Source organism: Macrobrachium rosenbergii, chromosome 3, assembly GCF_040412425.1.
Source record: "Macrobrachium rosenbergii isolate ZJJX-2024 chromosome 3, ASM4041242v1, whole genome shotgun sequence".
Classification (NCBI taxonomy): Eukaryota; Metazoa; Arthropoda; class Malacostraca; order Decapoda; family Palaemonidae; genus Macrobrachium; species Macrobrachium rosenbergii.
This window is the reverse complement of record NC_089743.1, coordinates 40,591,477-40,611,170: the sequence shown is the minus strand read 5'-3', so window position 1 is coordinate 40,611,170 and position 19,694 is coordinate 40,591,477. Positions and strand designations below refer to the sequence as shown.

At 37.4% G+C, this 19,694-nt stretch overlaps 1 protein-coding gene across 2 annotated transcripts; it reads right to left on the bottom strand.

Annotated features, from left to right (window-relative positions):
• Window positions 1-1,860: 1,860 nt before the first annotated feature.
• Window positions 1,861-10,284, bottom strand: LOC136854560 (uncharacterized). Of its 2 annotated transcripts, none has more exons than XM_067130920.1 (5): window positions 10,164-10,284; window positions 9,363-9,493; window positions 8,494-8,610; window positions 4,587-4,813; window positions 1,861-3,698 (listed from the first exon to the last, which is right to left on the bottom strand). In XM_067130920.1, the coding sequence occupies exons 2-5, from the start codon at window positions 9,465-9,467 to the stop codon at window positions 3,242-3,244; spliced, it is 906 nt and encodes a 301-aa protein (XP_066987021.1). In that variant the 5' UTR covers window positions 9,468-9,493; window positions 10,164-10,284; the 3' UTR covers window positions 1,861-3,241. The 2 variants fall into 2 exon arrangements, with proteins under 2 accessions (XP_066987021.1, XP_066987013.1); XM_067130912.1 differs by having other exon boundaries at window positions 10,042-10,202.
• Window positions 10,285-19,694: the final 9,410 nt, after the last annotated feature.

Here is a 19,694-nt window from a genome sequence, read left to right as displayed (position 1 = left end):
TCTCTCTCTCTCTCTCTCTCTTATCGACAGTTCCTTAACAATCAACGTATTGAGACTTGCTTATACAAAGTCTCTCTCTCTCTCTCTCTCTACCTACCAGATAACTGCTCTATTTAAAAGGCAGTTTCCTTTTATACAGTGATTTAGAACTGCTTGACGAGACAGCTTCGTGATATACGAGATTTTAAGTTCTCGGCTTCAAAGAGAAAGGGAGAATTAGATCAAAATAATCGAGTAATAAAAGTATGTCAGAAGTCAGAATTACTTCGTTGCTTTTCTTTAACTTCATTTGGTCATTCGCCATGAGTTTCTGGTTGTTTATAGGCAGAGAACTGTAGTTTCTGTCTTGTCTAATGTTGTATAATTTTAAATAATTTTTTTTTATTTTATTTTATTTTAGTATTTTCTTATGTTATCAAGTACCCTCCTCAAACATCCACTTCTACTTTTTGAAGGTGCGGGCAGAGAAAGACCACGCATTCATAAGAATATTTGTTGCTTTTAGACACATCATTTTTTTCTCCTAGGGCTGGCCCGAAGGATTAGACTTATTTTACGTGGCTAAGAGCCAATTGGTTACTTAGCAATGGGACCTACGGCTTATTGTGGAATCCGAACCACATTATAGCGAGAAATGAATTTCTATCACCAGAAATAAATTCCTCTAACTCTTCATCAGCCGGCCGGGGAATTGAACTCCGGCCCATTGAGTGACAGTCCGCAGCTCTACCGACTCATCCAACGAAGAGCTCACTTTAACTCAGAAATAAATTACAACGAATGTGAATATTCATTCCCCCTGGGTTAAGCAATTCTTCAGATATATTGATTCGGTATGAAGTTAAATATGTATTGGGATTTTGTTATATATATATATATATATATATATATATATATATATATATATATATATATATATATATATATATATATATATATATATATATATATATATATATAATATATATATATATAAATGGATATGTGTGTGTGCCACAGTAACTCTGAAATGCATTGAGCAATTTCAGCCAAACTTGGTATACATATGACTTACTATCTAGATAGAAATCAGCACTGTGGGAGTAAGGCATCACTAGCACCAAAGGGCATGGGTCGGGAAGGGCTTCCCTGAAACGGGGCTGGTTCTGCCCGTGAAACGGGGCTGGTTATTCCCATAGGCTTAGTGACTTTACGAATTTATCATACCTAACTTCGGCACACTGTACATATGACCTACTGTCCGGAAAAGAATATTGTAGGGGTAAGATCTCAGTGTCACCAAAGAGGGTGTGTTTTGGGAAGGGGGTGACAGAGAGAGAGTGAGAGGGAGAGGAAGTGAGAGAGAGAGTAGAGGGGTTGTTAGGGAGAAGAAAGAGAGAGAGAGAGAGAGAGAGAGAGAGAGAGAGAGAGAGAGAGAGAGAGAGAGAGAGAGTCAGAGAGAGAGAGAGAGGAAATGAGAGAAAGAGAGTAGAGAGAGAGAGAGAGAGAGAGAGGGAGAGAGAGAGAGAGAGAGAGAGAGAGAAAGTTTATGGTTGTCATTCAGAGTTATCCCAGGCAGCACTGGGTTGGTCAGCTAGTATATATATAAAATTATACACTATTTTGATTTCTGAAGAGGGTATGTACAGAGATTTGGTGATGAATAAATGTATTAGATATGCAGTATTATGAAATCTCTTAAGGATGATAGATAGAGCCTTCTATTCAAAACTATCATGTCTTGTCATTTCAGGAAGTTTCCAAACAGCAACCCGTAAAAGCAGGTGGACCTCCTAGTGCTGACTGGTTGCCATGGAAACTGATGTTTACATAGATTCGCGCGTTTAACAAGGATTCTGGAGTAAAGACAAAAACAGCGAAAATGTTTTTCTTTTCTGCTCATTGTAAATCCACTTGTAATACAAACGCACATATATAAATTTATATTTTAGTTTATTTTGGTGGTATTTGTCATGCGAAAAGGTACTCTGGACTATAGAAAAAGGAATATAAAATAGAGATCTCCTCCAGCTAAGATTAGCTACATTGCCTTTTCATTCAAAACATTTTAAGAAGGTGAACTTGTTACCATTCAGATTAAATAAATGCAAAATGAAATAATGAATAAATTGTTAGCGCCGATGTTCCTTAAAGCCCCAAAAAGATTTTTACATTCTCTTCATATATGTTCATAAAATATAAATGACATCTGATCCCTCTCAAAAAATTGATTGGAAAGTAATTAGGCGACATTTGGCATCTTACCACCGAAGTAAAATAGTAAAAGCTAAAAGGGACAATCAGCGATGATGTTGATGACATTAACACCCAATCATAGCCAAGTATCTCTCTCGAGAAAAACAGTTACTTATGCGATTCCCCGAGTCATGGATTGCTGTTTGGGAATTCTCGATTTTATCATAGTACACATAAAGAATACATAAGCACTGCTCAAACTGTGTGAAGAAATAAACAGTAACATTTAAAACAAATTATCACAGTAAGTATGAAAGAAACGTTAATTTCTGCATGACTGAATACATAAGCATTGCTTAAACTGTGTAAAGAAACAAATTAAACTAAAACATTGGTTCGTGATCAGTGAAACCACAGTGGGAACAAAGACGGACCACTCGCCGAAATCATTAAATCCTGCGAAATCTATCAACTGCGAAACTTTTGTTTTAATTCATTCAGGAATAACTCCGCAGATAGCAACGCTCCGACAGTATGGCGATGAAAACGAAATCAACAAATGAAAGATGAAAAGATGAAACATGAACAACGAAAAGTGGACTTTGAAGAGAAGAAGAAAATGACTGTCGAAATGTTTTCGTTTGATGATGATAAGCCTTGGTCTAAGCATAGGAAGAGAGATATTTCAGGCTGGATTCAACAAATCGATTGTCTGGGAATGAAAAGAGAAAGCTTGAAAGGGACAGGGAGAAAAGCTGACAGAAATACAGATAGACAAAATGCTGTGTATCAAAAGCTACTAAGAGATTTCAGAGATGCAGGAAAAAATTACGACAATAAAGAGGAAATCTAATAATTCACTACTTATACAGAATGGACAATATATTTATTATTACTATGTTTTTATAGTATAGAGGAAACTATGAAGTTCCAGCGCCATCAGATAACAGCTCAAATTATAATAGTAGGCTTAAAATCAAAACAAGTCATGATTCTTGTGTAAACATGAGGGTTGAATTACATAGACACCAACCATGCAAGGGATCTTGACTGACAAAAGCACACCTCATTGACCAGGGAGTATCCTGATCACACAGTGGGTTTTCTTCCAGCCTGGCAGCTTCTCGAACATTCTGTTAGAGTCTTCATTCCTCTCATATACAATACTATAAGGAATACACCATCCTTTGGCCATGAGGAGCCGACCTATCAACGAGACCAGAAGACTTCCCAGCCCACGCTTTCGGTACTGGACATCAGTATGCAACGAACCCACATAACCATAAGGGCTTGTGAAGGCATGCGCTATGGGGACTTCCTCTGGCTCTGCAAAACTAATGGCGTTGAAATCAATAACCAACTCGTCCTCAACTTCTGGATCTAAGAATATTCCTAGAGCCGGCAGGTTTTCTGCCAGGCTGTGAACAAGGTCTCCAGAAGTCTTTTTCCAGTACTGGTTACTTTCCAGTAGTTTTTGGATGCCTGCCCTCCCCAGTCTCTGGACCCTCATACCTGCTGGACACCTATTCAAAAATAGAGAAAGATTAGAAAAATGTTCCAGTAGTTATCAATGACATCTTAAAAAGGTTTTTCTCTGCTTTGTTTGTTTGTTTGTTTAACTTCCGAATTAATACATTCTGAATATTATGTGACTTGTTTTCTGTCTGGTCTGTGTCGTGAGATTAAAATGTTCATCAACACACCAAATTAGCACTCCTGATTTTTCTTTTATTAAGTTAGCTGCGAAAAGTGTGCTCTTCACACTTTTCTGTCTTGGGTAATTTCTATCTAAATTTTCCTCTGGTATGGGACTTCTTGTTTTTATCTATGTACCTCGGCATTTCTACTGGTTATTGTCTTACTTTCTTCTGTGTCATCTACTCATCCGACCCCTCATCATATGACCAGATCGCAACAACTTTTAAGATCTCAGTCTACATTCAACCTTCGGACATTATTTCAGACTGCAAGTTTTTCATTTGTAATAAATTATATTCCTCCTAATGCACTCCTGCAACTTATCTCAGTGTTATATACTCTCAACCGTGCAACATGTCTATTTTCATTTGTAAGTTCCTATGTGTCACTTGCAACAGAGGCACAAGTTTTATGCACACACCATGAGGTCTTTTCACCAACCTGAAGTTGGTCACATTTGTTTGTGTGAGAAATAACCATCAAAAATGTTACCTGTTTGGTAAAGGGGCCACTAAGGGTGATACAGTTTACAATGTAATTTAGGTGGTCAACTGAATATCCACTCCATAATTATAGCTTTCCCTTGACTGTCATGACTGTAAATTTCTCACAGGGAAAGAAATTGTTTATTCTACCAATGTGACAAAGTCAGTTTTCTAAGCTACTTAGAACAGCAATAACTAAAAGTAAGAGGCATTCCACGAAGTACCTACCTCAAAGGACTTTCTTGTCGAGTGGCATAGGCGTAACAGAAAAAAGACATTTTCACGAGGGGCTTCTCAAAAATCTCCTGAAGCCTATGGAACACTGGATCTTCTTGGTACTTTGCAAGGAAAAGGACAGGCACTTCTTCAACTATATTTAAGAAATGACTACTATTCATCACCTTGATGAGAAGAGGAACATCTTCTTCTCTACAATATATGCTCATGTTCTTCCACTGTAAATAAAAGAAATATAAATCAGTGAAGGCAAGTGACCAAAGAACTTGTCATATATATAGCTCTCTGGTAATATTCACCAAATCTTGTATTGCATTTTGAGCAATGTTGATGTGAAAGAAAATTTGCTCTCTTAGGTTTAATTAGAGCCCAGAATGATAAGTAGACTGAGGGAAGCTTCAGCTATCTATACGCCGACCTTTTTTTTCTTCTACCCAGTTTGTATATGTTCAAACCCTTCTAAGAAAAGTTTCCTCTTCCACTTCTAATCAAATATAAGGTGCGATATAATGTATCACAAACATATAGTAAACATTAACCCACCTATGTCGTTTAATATCAAATTCACTCAGCCTCGGAATAAACACCGAAGGGAATCGATCCTTCACCAGGTGGACTTATCACTTTAAGTTCTTTTCGGTGTGTATTGCAAGATTAAGTGGATTTGATGTTAAACGACATTTGTAGTTTAATGTTTGTAAGTATAAAAAGCGTCAAAGTGAAAAGTTAATATAGCAAATATTTTACACATTCTCCGTTCTAAATCCCTCACATTGCACACAATCATACAAGAAGGACCTTGGGTATATTTTTAGAGGTCATCTTTCTGTGTCCCGATTATACAATTATCACTTGTCTTGGAAGACCAGAAAGATGAAAGCAACAGCTTATTCACTTATAGTTATTCAAAGACCTCCATTGCACTGCTGAAAAATTATAAGTGGAAGTTAGACAGTCCTACATATTTCTTCCCTGCACTTTCTCCGCCTTTACTTCAAATCCTATAGTCCTTAACCCTATAGGAGTATTTGCCGGGCTTACCATACCCGACGCCACTCATTTTCATGCGGCAACATGCTTGTGCTTATATGTGGCTGGCCACCTGAATATACTCAGTCTGTATCTAGCTGGTGTTGGGGAAGGTTGTGTTTCTCTTCAATAAGTTAAGTATACCTTAGTTTAACCAGACCACTGAGCTGATTAACAGCTCTCCAAGGGCTGGCCCGATTATTAGACTTATTTTACCTGGCTAAGAATCAATTGGTTACCTAGCAACGGGACCTACAGCTTATTGTGGAATCCGAACCACATTATACCGAGAAATGAATTTCTATAGCCAGAAATAAATTCCTCTAATTTTTTATTGGCCAGCCGGAGACTTGCACTCGGGCCTAGCAGAGTGCTAGCCGAGAACTCTACCGACTCTTCCAACGAAGAACTATATCCATTAGTCTTTTTATAATTCTAATTTGGGTCTCTCATACTAATGTAACAGTGGGTGTATGACCCCCAACGGAATGAGTGTAATTGTTGGCTTTTCTGGGTATTCTGATATTAGTGGCTAACTAATAGTGGCTGCCAGAGGGATAACCACTTGTCAATCTCAGAAATGTTGGCCATAGACTCTGGTGCACCACTGTACTGGGCAGCCATGTCTTGGTTTCGGTTTGTTCCTGAAGAACTATCTGCCGTTTGATGATCCTACCACAAGGGAAGAGAGGAGGAATCAAGACAAGTTTTCCCCAGTAAGGACAATATTGGGATATTTTCACTGAAAATTGTAAGAAGTTATGCACACCAAGTGGGCACCTCATGGTAGATGAACACCTACTAGGAATTTGAGGCTGGTGTCCATTCTGAATGTCTACCTCAAATAAACATACCAAGTGCAATATCAAGATGGTTCTTATATGTGAAAATGAATCAAAGTATATGTTGGGTGCTGTCCCTTATTTGGGGAAGGAAAAGACAAGGCCCCAAGATGGCTTAAGCCTCAACCACTATGATATCAAGATCCTCACTGCACCCGACAGACATACAAACAGAAACGTCATGACAGATAACTGGTTCACTTCAGTGGCCCTCGCAACTGACCTTCAAGAGACCTGTGGCATGTCCTTTGTGGGGACTGTGAGAGCTAGCAAGAAGAAGGTGCCAGCCCAGATGAAAGACAAAACCACCTGTGAATTGGGATCAAGTGCTTTTCTGCTGGCGAATAACTTAACTCTGGTGTCTTATTTACCTGTCATTTCCAAGAAAAAGAAGGTAATGTTGGTGCTCTCATCTACGCACACAGAGCCAACCCTTGAGGAGACAGGCAAGCCAGAAATGACTGGATTCTATCATTCAACCAAAGGTGGTGTTGATCCCTATGATCAGATGTGTGCCAGATACTCATGTTCCAGAATGACTAGAGGATGGCCATTTTGTGCCGTTTGTTGCATGGTCAATGGTGGTGGATTAACTCCTGGGTGATACATAAAGATAACATGAAAAGAATGCGAGGCAAAGTCATGAAATACCCATTTTTGGAAAACTGAAACTACACATTTTTAATCAGCCTTCATTGAATGCAATGCCATACAAAGCAAAATTAACCTTCGTACTTTTGCTTGAATCCCAAAATAACTCAATTGAGGGAAAACTTTATTCTTTAGGGGGTAGCTTAAGAAAAAGACAAAAATTCCAGATATTTCAAATTGACTTTAAATCAAGTGCTCATTCTCTTCTAAAATCAAAATTCTGAAACGTTTCCTTCAAAAGATGGTAGCACGGGAATTCAACAAGCCATGGGCACAGCGGAGGCTAATAAGCATCCCCACCGTACCAATATCCCTGAGGAAACTCAACGTCATTGTCTGCCAGCAACTTCCCCAGCCAGTGCTACTACTCAATGGAGAAAGCTAGTGTGAGGCGAGGTACGAGTTAGATACTGAGACTATAGATTACCGATTAATTTACAAAACTTTCACACAGGTCTGTAGCTCGTGCGAGCCACAATGTAGCTCCCGATCTCTGACAGGTCGAGAAAGGAATTAAATTCAAGCATCTGTGTTTGTTCACAGACAGAGATATACCTACGAACGGATACAGAACATTTGACTGAAGATCATACAGGTATAGTTGGAAAGCTGGCATACAATGATAATAAAACATAATCGTAACAATAATGACAATGGAGATATATGTACAAAAGACGTGCGAGAGAAGTTGCGTTTCTCTCGACCGCATGGTTTCTCTCGCGGGTTAGTCATCGTGGGATAAAGGAGATTTTGACTGTAGGTGTGTGTAGGCCCACACACGTGGGCGCTACACCAGTGCCTGCAGCGAGTCAGTGTCCAGCGCAGCGCTGCAAGAAGTGTGTAAGTGTGGCAGCGAAAGAGAGGAAGTCACACTTCAGGTGCCACAAGTGTGAGCAGCACTGTGTGGATTGCGAAAAACAGCTAGCAAGTAAAATAATGTTGGCTATAAAGCTTGTTTACTTATGACCCTCACTGAAAACTATGATTGCATATTACGAAGTATAAAAAAAAAAAAAAAAAAATTTAAATTTAAAATATTAAAATATAAAAAATTACCATTGCATATATGTCAATATTTAACTCTAAATATAGCACCCCGTTTTTTCCCGTCTTTTGAAGATGTTTCAGAATTTTGTTTGTATAAGAGATTGAGAATTTAAAGTCAGTTTAAAGTATTCGGAATTTTTGTTTTTTCTTAAGCTACCCGTAAAGAATAAGTTTTCGTTAAATTTAGTTATTTGAGGATTCAAAATAAGGTAGAATTTTCCAAAAATGGGTTTGTCAGCCCCAGCGAATGCTGCGAAAGGTATGGGCAAGGATAAATGCTCCCAGCGTTAATGGTAATTTATCATACAAAAATATATTTTAGCTCTTACTTCGGTCAGTGACCTCCAAATGATGACGTGAGAGTCCTGGTAATTTTCCAGCACGTAGATCTCGTACTGGAAGCAAGCATTCAGTCCCTTGGCGGTCAGTAGCAAAGTGTTGTACGTCTGCCGATGAATACTTTTATGAGTTTAGAGTCTTTTCACAGCAATATTTATTCTTGCTGATATTGATAACATGGCGTTCCAAGTGGCAAGCCACATTGCAGAAATGTTTCTTTGTACTCTCGTCCAACTGGAGCTTCAAAAGTTCAAGCGAAGTTGCAATGCATTACTACCCTATAGCAATTCTCCGTGTATTTTAATAATTTACTAACATTATTACTGATTCATTTATTAGCTTGTTAATTCATTTTCCCCCCTGTTTTAATAAGTGACCCCTTCTTTCTTTATTTCCGATTACCTTCTGTTACTTATTTTTAATTAACACCATATTTTTTAGAAACTTGAATTTCAAGTCAACGGCCCCTGTCGGCTTGTTCCATATGAATAGGGTTCCTCTTCTATTAATAATAATAATAATAATAATAATAATAATAATAATAATAATAATAATAATAATAATAATAATAATAATAATAATAATAATAATAATATCAAAGCAGTTGCGTGACATTTGCTATGCTATTTATTCACAGAGATATCGAACACGCAAGAAGAGTCTGCTTTTGATCAGAATCTACAGAAAAATAGTCAAATTAGGAAATCGGCCGGAATTGCAAACTCCTGGACATACCTGACTCCTGCGAGGAAAAAAAAGTTAGGGAAATGAATGACTGACCAACATTTCAACTGACTGAGAACCTCAATTCAATGTGAAGACTCTGAAAAAAAAATCATAAAAAGGATCCACCTCATACTTGTAGGCAATAGGGGTAGTTGTCCTTGATTCTATCAGCAAGGGCCAACAACTCTTCCTTTTCCAGAACTTGACGAAGCTGAAAGCCGACTTCTTCGTGGTTCATGATCAGCGCTCTGGTCCTCCTGCTCCCTGGTAAACAGACAGTTTCTTTAAGATTTTGTTTCGTTGGAAAGTAAAATATTGTTTTGGCTATCTGTAGTCAAATGCTTGAAAAAATGAGCCCTTTAAGGCTGATTTACATTAAACCATCACATCACCAACACGTCACCGTCCCATCAGCTGTGCCTTGTATTCACACTATCCATCACAATCCCGTTCAGTTCGTGTCCAACCTCAGTGACTCACAGTTACGGTGGATGCCGTGTGCTTGATGGTGACGTGACGTGATGGTGTGAACAAGTCCATCTGATTGCATGTAAGAAATTCTCACGTACTTTGACGTGACGTGATGTGTCGGTGACGTGATGTTATAATGTGAATCAGCCTTATACGTCAGTAAAGAATGGACAACCTGGACCGTCATTTGGGGAACTGAAAGACCTCAACTTAATTGGAAATTTTGGAGTGCTTATAGAACAACTCCTTTTATTGCAAGTTTTACGTCATTAATCTATATATTTCGCCCTGATAACCCACACAAATGCACAGTACAAAAACTGTCTTATCCGTAAGCGTACCTTTATAAAGCAAACGAACTCGAAAGTTCTAACACTTGCAAAGAAAGTTCTAACACTTGAAAATAAAGTCACTCATGTGCACCGATCCACTAATGCACCTCAGAAGATTGTGAGATACTGACCGCATTACTTGTTAAGCCTCGAAGCTCAGTGGGCCTATTGAAACACCAGATGCGACCTCATAAATTTTGCCTCCTCAGTGCCTGACACGTCGAGTGCTATCGCGATGCTTTGCGCGAGCATGCATGAATGGTCAGTCTCCGTCGTTTTTTTTTTTTTTTTAAGAATTCGTGAAGTTTTGGTTAGTGTCGTTATTACACTGAAATACGTATCAGGTAAAAGTTTACTGGTATATTTTGTGTGTGTATATATATATATATATATATACAGTATATATATATATATATATATATATATATATATATATATATATATATATATATATATATATATATATATATATATATATATATATATATATACATATATATGTGTATATATGTATATATATACTATATACACATATATGTATATATACACTATACACACACACACACACACACACACATATATATATATATATATATATATATATATATATATATATATATATATATATATATATATATATATATATATATCTCAGGTTGAAGAGGTAAAGGCACGCATGTCTCTTACAAAGAACAAGTTTATTCGGCCAACGTTTCACATCACATGATGCATCCTCAAGGCTGGAAATTACAGACAATAAATACTTAAAATGTCACTTCCACAATGGGAAAAGCTTCTTTAAAAATTTTTAAAAATTTACAACTACAAAAAAATTAAAACAAGAACTTGAAAGGAACACCTACCAAGGCAAGAGCTAAAAGTGACTAGAAAGACAGGAGGAAATAAACAAACGAAAGAAACCTATAACGAACGTGGAGAGTAAACAAACAGGCAGTTATGCTATAAACAGTTGTCTGGACGACGATTGGGTGTTTAGTGTTGGTACATTAGTTTTTATGAAAAGCGACTCCAACACCATCAACTCGTCGTCCTTACGGGCAGATCAATAATTTTAAAATCATTAATATCCAGCGGGTACCACAAATCTTGGAATGATTCCGAACATTGGATAATTCAGGATTGGACAATGTGCAACCCGTCCTGAAGCTGACACCTTGGTGGGAGCAGAAACGGACCTTGAGAAGCCTCTAGTACATCCACGTAGGTTCCCAGACTACATCTGGGACAGGTATATTTATAGATAATGTTGGATGTCAAGGAAGGACTCAGTCTGTCCTTCACTCTGAAAAAGAACGGATATTTAGAGGTTTCGTGGAATCAACTTCAGATTTACAGCTGGCAATTCATGATGAATTAAATTCATACATTTCTTTTTAAAACTTTTGTCATGAAGGAAAGGGAACTTAGCATAAATACATAATTTGGGAACGGTATATGTGGGAATAGGTTGTTCCATTTTTGCAGTTAAGAGCTTATTAAGTACTCGATGGAAATAGTGGGATGGAAAACAATTGCTGCGAAAAAAATTAGCCAAGAACTCTACTTCTTTATGAAAGGCTGTCCAGCTGGAAGTAAGAGAATACGCCCTGTGGAGGAGGTAGAAAGAGAATTCAACTTAAAATTGAAATTACATGAACTATAAAAATTGGTGCCCAAACCTGTAAAAGTATTTTTTCTGTGAATGCTGGTTTGAAACCCATTATTTTCCCTGGTGATGCGTAAGTCAAGAAATGATAAGGAGTTACGAGTTTCTTTCTCAACTGTAAACCTAATATTGGGATGTTGGGCATTAATGAATTCTAAAAAAGGAGTCTGCATTAAAATCGCTTAAACAGGGCAAAGGTGTCGTCCACATATCTTTTGTAAAATAAAGGGTGGAAACTAAGGGGACAATTGTCAAATACTGTCTCCTCAGGAGTTCATAAAAATATTGGCGAAGGTAGGACCTAAAGGGCTTCCCATTGCCATCCCCTCCACCTGTCTGAAACAAGAATCATTAAAAATAAAGACCGTGTCCCTGCACGGCCAATTCTAAAAGTTGTTTAAATAAGGTTCTGTTAAAACCGTTAAAAAAGAGATCAATTGGACCAAAGTTTTTCCATTTCCCGATTCTCTTTTTAACGGTTTTAACAGAACCTTATTTAAACAACTTTTAGAATTGGCCGTGTGGGACACGGTCTTTATTTTTAATGATTCTTGTTTCAGACAGGTGAGGGGATGGCAATGGGAAGCCCTTTAGGTCCTACCTTCGCCAATATTTTATGAACTCCTGGAGGAGACAGTATTTGACAATTGTCCCCTTAGTTTCCACCCTTTATTTTACAAAAGATATGTGGACGACACTTTGCCCTGTTTAAGCGCGATTTTAATGCAGACTCCTTTTAGAATTCATTAATGCCCAACATCCCAATATTAGGTTTACAGTTGAGAAAGAAACTCGTAACTCCTTATCATTTCTTGACTTACGCATCACCAGGGAAAATAATGGGTTTCAAACCAGCATTCACAGAAAAATACTTTACAGGTTTGGGCACCAATTTTTATAGTTCATGTAATTTCAATTTTAAGTTGAATTCTCTTTCTACCCTCCTCCACAGGGCGTATTCTCTTACTTCCAGCTGGACAGCCTTTCATAAAGAAGTAGAGTTCTTGGCTAATTTTTTCGCAGCAATTGTTTTCCATCCCACTATTTCCATCGAGTACTTAATAAGCTCTTAACTGCAAAAATGGAACAACCTATTCCTACATATACTGTTCCCAAATTATGTATTTATGCTAAGTTCCCTTCCTTCATGACAAAAGTTTTAAAAAGAAATGTATGAATTTAATTCATCATGAATTGCCAGCTGTAAATCTGAAGTTGATTCCACGAAACCCTCTAAATATCCGTTCTTTTTCAGAGTGAAGGACAGACTGAGTCCTTCCTTGACATCCAACATTATCTATAAATATACCTGTCCCAGATGTAGTCTGGGAACCTACGTTGGATGTACTAGGAGGCTTCTCAAGGTCCGTTTCTGCTCCCCACCAAGGTGTCAGCTTCAGGACGGGTTGCACATTGTCCAATCCCGAATTATCCAATGTTCGGAATCATTCCAAGATTTGTGGTACCCGCTTGAATATTAATGATTTTAAAATTATTGATCTGCCCGTAAGGACGACGAGTTGATGGTGTTGAAGTCGCTTTTCATAAAAACTAATGTACCAACACTAAACACCCAATCGTCGTCCAGACAACTGTTTATAGCATAACTGCCTGTTTGTTTACTCTCCACGTTCGTTATAGGTTTCTTTCATTTGTTTATTTCCTCCTGTCTTTCTAGTCACTTTTTAGCTCTTGCCTTGGTAGGTGTTCCTTTCAAGTTCTTGTTTTAATTTTTTGTAGTTGTAAATTTTTAAAAATTTTTAAAGAAGCTTTTCCCATTGTGGAAGTGACATTTTAAGTATTTATTGTCTGTAATTTCCAGCCTTGAGGATGCATCATGTGATGTGAAACGTTGGCTGAATAAACTTGTTCTTGTAAGAGACATGCGTGCCTTTACCTCTTCAACCTGAGATGTTTGTCGGGTCTGTTTCCCCTGCATGATTTCTTCTATATATATATATATATATATATATATATATATATATATATATATATATATATATATATATATATATATATATATATATATATATATATGTGTGTGTGTGTGTGTGTGTGTGTGTGAGAGAGAGAGAGAGAGAGAGAGAGAGAGAGAGAGAGAGAGAGAGAGAGAGAGAGAGAGAGAGAGAGGCTTTCGGACATGAAGCTTAGTCCCTTTAAAACTCAAAGTATGATAGTTAGTCGATCCAGAACTCTGTTGTCTTTACATCCTGATTTACATAAAAATGGTACAGTTTTGATTATTTTTCTGTAAAGGGAAACTATTGTGTCGGCCTTGTCTGTCTGTCCGCACTTTATTCTGTCAGCACTTTTTCTATCAGCCCTCAGATCTTAAAAACTAATGAGGCAAGAAGGCTTCAAATTGATATGTTGATCATCCACCCTCCAATCATCAAACATACCAAATTGCAGCCCTCTAGCCTCAGTAATTTTTATTTTATTTAAGGTTAAAGTTAGCCTTAATCATGCTTCTGGCAACGATATAGGCAAGGCCACCACCGGCTCGTGGTTAAAGTTTCATGGGCCACGACTCATACAGCATTATACAGAGACCACCGAAAGATAGATCTATTTTCGGTGGCCTTGATTGTACGATGTACAGAAAACTTGATTGCGCTGAAGAAACTTCTGAGCATATTTTACTTTTTTTTCTGGCACTGATAACCAAATATGGTTTGTATTTTACCAGTCATATCAGTTCACCGAAGGAAAGGAACATACTACTGTACTTTGTTAATTTAATTAAGAAATAAAGTAGTTTTATGATACTGAACATGTACTTATGAAAACCAGATGGTGGTTGTGAAAACAATATATATTTAACGGCAAATAGACATTTGATGGTAGAATATTATCAAAAGAATTATGAAAGAGCAGCCCTAGCTTCAATGGCAATAACTCGAGTTACTTGATGGCTATATTTGGAAACGTAATAACCCGAAATATCCTTCAAACTGACAGAACGTATTCTTATTATTATTATTTCAGGAGATGCAACCTATTCACATGGAAGAAGAACACAGGGACCATCGACTTGAAATTCAAGCTTCCAAAGAATGTTGGTTTCAACCTCCCACCGCAGACCCCACGCCGAAGCAGTAACTAATCATGATGAGGAGTCAGTGACTTTTCATCGCCCTGGCGGAGACGCGAACCCGCGACATCTGAGTCGCACGCACAACACTAACCTCTATACCAGCGGAATGGTGTCACGAATAAATATAGAATGCATTCAACGCACTCCTGAGAAATTTATTCCAAGAACATCTGAGTTTCATAGTTAACGAGCTGCTCGAATGCAGAACGTCCATACGGTATTAAGGCAACCGCCTTTGCTTTGCCCAAAATAGGCCAATGGACAAGCAATGGGCTAATCACATTCTGGGTGGCACTGGGCCACGCCCTAATCTACTGCTGGGTGACTGACGAATGTGAGGGTTGAATTCTAACGATTAGTGTCCGTTTCGTAACGGCTTTTACGATGAATATTATACGGTATATAGTTTTGAGTTTAGATTTATATTCAGCAGATGTCTCTCTCCTTCAGAACTTGTTTCATTTAAATGTTTCCTTTTCGTTAGTTAAGAGAGATGGAAATGAATGAAGCAGGGATAAAAAAAAAAGTCGTTTCAAGGTTAAATTGACAAATTATTGCATGTATTTTGGCAATTCACACGGTGGTGTAAGAGCTTCTAGATCGAGCTGAAAGGACACACCTGCTACCGTGCGAACACACACATATATACACACACACACACACATATATATATATATATATATATATATATATATATATATATATATATATATATATATATATATATGCAGAATCTACTGGTCACTTTTACCAGACACATATGTAATTCTAATAGCCACAATGCCCTCTTAACTTCGCTAATTCTTCGCGCTTTTTTGGATATGCTTGTAACTACGAAGCCGATATCCAAAGGGAAGAAATTGAAGAGCCTGTGACGGCCGGCCGCAGGAAGCGAACCCGAGTTACCTTAATCACAAGGAGGTAACGTTGCCGACCTGGCTACGAGAAGGATAAAAGTCTATCACCTCTCGTACATATATATACCTGTCGTTTTCAGATATATTTATTAGAGCTGGAATAGACCCATCCTCACCATCGTAGCCAAGTGGGCAATCGCTTTTATTGTTTTTTAGGCTGAAATATATATGCAGAATCTACTGGTCACTTTTACCAGACACATATGTAATTCTAATACCTCCTTGTGATTAAGGTAACTCGGGTTCGCTTCCTGCGGCCGGCCGTCACAGGCTCTTCAATTTCTTCCCTTTGGATATCGGCTTCGTAGTTACAAGCATATCCAAAAAAGCGCGAAGAATTAGCGAAGTTAAGAGGGCATTGTGGCTATTAGAATTACATATATATATATATATATATATATATATATATATATATATATATATATATATATATATATATATATATATATATATATATATGCGCAGGATCATTGAGATTCATACAGTACTGTGCTCCTCGAATTATGGACTTGAAGCACTTAACTAGAAGTGTTTTTCTAGCATGTTTATATGCTTAGAGATTCCTCACAACGGCAATGAAATTACAAAGCGCAGAATCACAAGAAACATATTTTCTTCAAAGAAAGAATCAACTAACTTTCAAGAAAGCTGTACTCACCCAGATCCTGGAATAATGGAATATGATAATGAAATATATTTCCAGGTCGTTTCAGGTAAGAAGAGGCGAGGAAACTTGGCTCTTTTATGCTGGAAAATGAAGACATTTCTGTGCAGAGGATGATGCCATTAACGAGACCTTGGGCAGGGAAAGCTGGGCGAAGCCTATCCAAAGTCTTACTGGAATGAGAAATGACTTGTAAACAAGTAAAAATTGCGCCGAAGTTTCTTCGGCGCAATCGAGTTTTCTGTACAGCAGCTACTGCGTATAATCAAGGCCTCAGAAAACAGGTCTATTTCTCGGTGGACTCGGTATAATGCTGTATGAGCCGAGGCCCTTGAAACTTTAACCACGGCCCGATGGTGGCCTATCCTATATCATTGCCAGAAGCACGATTATGGCTAGCTTTAACCTTAAATAAAATAAAAACTACTTAGGCTAGAGGGCTGCAATTTGGTATATTTGATGATTGGAGGGTGGATGATCAGCATACCAATTTGCTAGCCTCAGTAGTTCTTAAGATCTGAGGGCGGACAGAAGTGCGGACAGGAAAAAGTGCAGACAGAATAAAGTGAGGAAGGACGGACAAAGCCGGCACAATAGTTTTCTTATACAGAAAACTAAAACGACATAGTATATAGGGAAAGAGAAAGAGAGAACTTATAAGCAGATAAAGGGTGCAGATTATTTTCTTGCTGAACGTCATCTTATTCAGTAACACAACGAGATTTGTCGTAGTAATCTCATTCTAAAATCACTGATATGAAGCCACGGAACGTTTAGGAGCGCCGACAGTAATGCATCAGTATGTTCTGTTTTCAGAAATCCTTACAGGTTTGTTGAAAATGCTCTATAACCCTAGCAATACCTAACGCGCAGATTAATGCACATCAGATTTGTAAGATAACTGGGAATTGAAACCAGAAGGACAATTCCCTAAATTGATAATATTGATATTTGATCATTTTCCTTTCTCAGAAACAGGAAACAAGTTCGTGTGTTAATTTTGCTTCCATTAGCTAAGATTAATGAAAAAGAAAATATATGAAATGTGTGGCACGAATTCATTGCATCCTTTAGAATTATGAAGCAAAAGAATGATTTTCTCTTAATTATTTATGCATTTGGGGTTGGATCTGTTGGGATAAGAAAGCACTGAAATGAAATGAAAGGAATATATAGTAACAATGCGAAAAGAGACCTTTTATTCAAAAGGAAATAGTTAAGATATTAGTGTGATGAGGTTTGGCAGATTGAGGCTTTGGTTTTGACAAACTGTTTCTTTCACTTTGTTTGGTTTTATGTACAGCCCTCCACAGGGATAATTCCCTCTCCGGCGGGCCAATGTACGTTTTCAAAATAAGGTGCTTCTTATATATTCTATAATTGTCTTTCAGTGTTTCTCGTCAGTATCGTAGCTCCTAAAGAATAGGAGAGTCTTTAGTTCCATTTTTAATTTGCATTCTTCTTGCGTGCTCTTCACTTCAGGCGGTATTTTGTTGTATAGTCTCGCCTGACCTCCAATTTGTTCTAGGTTCAAATAGCTTATATGCTTCACTTGCAGGTCTGATTACAATATTCATTTCGGGTCTAAAGAAGCTTAAGCAGTTTCTCAGATATGTTGGTTCATCATATTTTAGTGCTTTAAAGACTGTAAGCGGTATTTTATATTCTGTTCTAGCTTTTACTGGGAGCCATTGTAGCTCAATTAGTGCTGGGGTTATTCTATCACGGGAACGTAGTCCTCTTATTAACCTAGCGGCTCTATTTTGCACTCCTTGCAATTTTCTTAGTAGGTCGTTAGGGAGACCGTAGTATATAACGTTGCGGTAGTCAAGCCTCGAAAGTATTTGGTTGCAAATTGCAGTTTTCAGAGTATCTTCGTTTAGGTATTTTCTAATAAATGCAATGTTTCTAATATAACAGTTACAGGTTTTCGTAATATGTAATATATGGTTCTTCATCGACAATTTATTATCAACAAATACTCCTAAGTTCCTCACTGCTGCTGCAATATTTATTGTTGACAAACCAATAGTTATTCTTTTTAAGTGTTCATATTTTCGTAGTGCACTGTCAGATCCAAATAGCATACACTGAGTTTTGTCTTCATTAAGTTTCAATTTCTTCGCCGACATACATTTTTTGATGTTTTTCATTATTGCATCAGGACTACAGTGACGCCTTAACCACAAGGCCAACTTGTTGGCCTTGTGGGTTAAGGCGTCACTGTAGTCCTGAGTTCTTGTCCTTCGTTGGTTCGAGCCCACGGGACGACGAACTTATTATCAACTAAAAAAAAAAAAATTCCCCTTCGGTAACATATATGAAAATATATTATTTCCGAGGTAGAGCGAACTGGATATTAAAGGACGTTTGTAGCTTAATGCTTGTATATGAATCACGGTGATGTGATAAAATTTCATTCATATATATATATATATATATATATATATATATATATATATATATATATATATATATATATATGATTATATATCACTTTTGTGATTATTATCACGTGATTCATTTATCACACATTACCACAGGTGAAAAATAAGAAACGGGGTGTAGGTCCTGACCGGTTTCGACTTTATTTCAAGCCATTGACGAAGGACTGATACAGAGTGTGAGAAGTCACAAATATATATACTACAAGAACAGTACTGACGAACATACACAACCGTTAGAGCCTACATATCCCCACTCAGGTCGGTGTCGAGGTAGGAGTGGCCTTTAAAACTCATTTGGCTAAAAACCACAATAGACTCTCAGGGGACATTGCTGATAAACAGACCATACCCCACCTCAGATCCACACCTGGCAGGTGTCATGGAGGCGGAGTTTGGAAACTCATTAACATTACTACCCTCGTACTGTGTTTACAAATATGATAATCCTATTTTCATACATCTCTACTGCCTACCTTAAAGTTTAAACAATTTACAAATTTCTTTTGATATTAAAGGATCAAGTTTATACATCCCTTGACTGATATTCATATTATGGTTGTAACTTTCTTTTATAAAGCTAGATTCAATGATGTTCCTTTTCAGTGCATTATTAGAATATACAATCTTTTTTGCCCCTTCCCAGTTGATAGCATGATTGTTCTCACTAACATGTACAAATATACCACTGTTCTCTTGTGCATATCTCACACATTTCTTATGCTGTTCAATTCTTTTTTCCAGTGCTTTCCCGGTTTGGCCAATATAAAAGTTGTCACAAGACTTACACGGAATTTTATATACACACCCTTTAGTATTGTCTGGGGAGTTCTTGATAAGTACATTTTTCATTGTTGTATTGTTCTTAAATGCG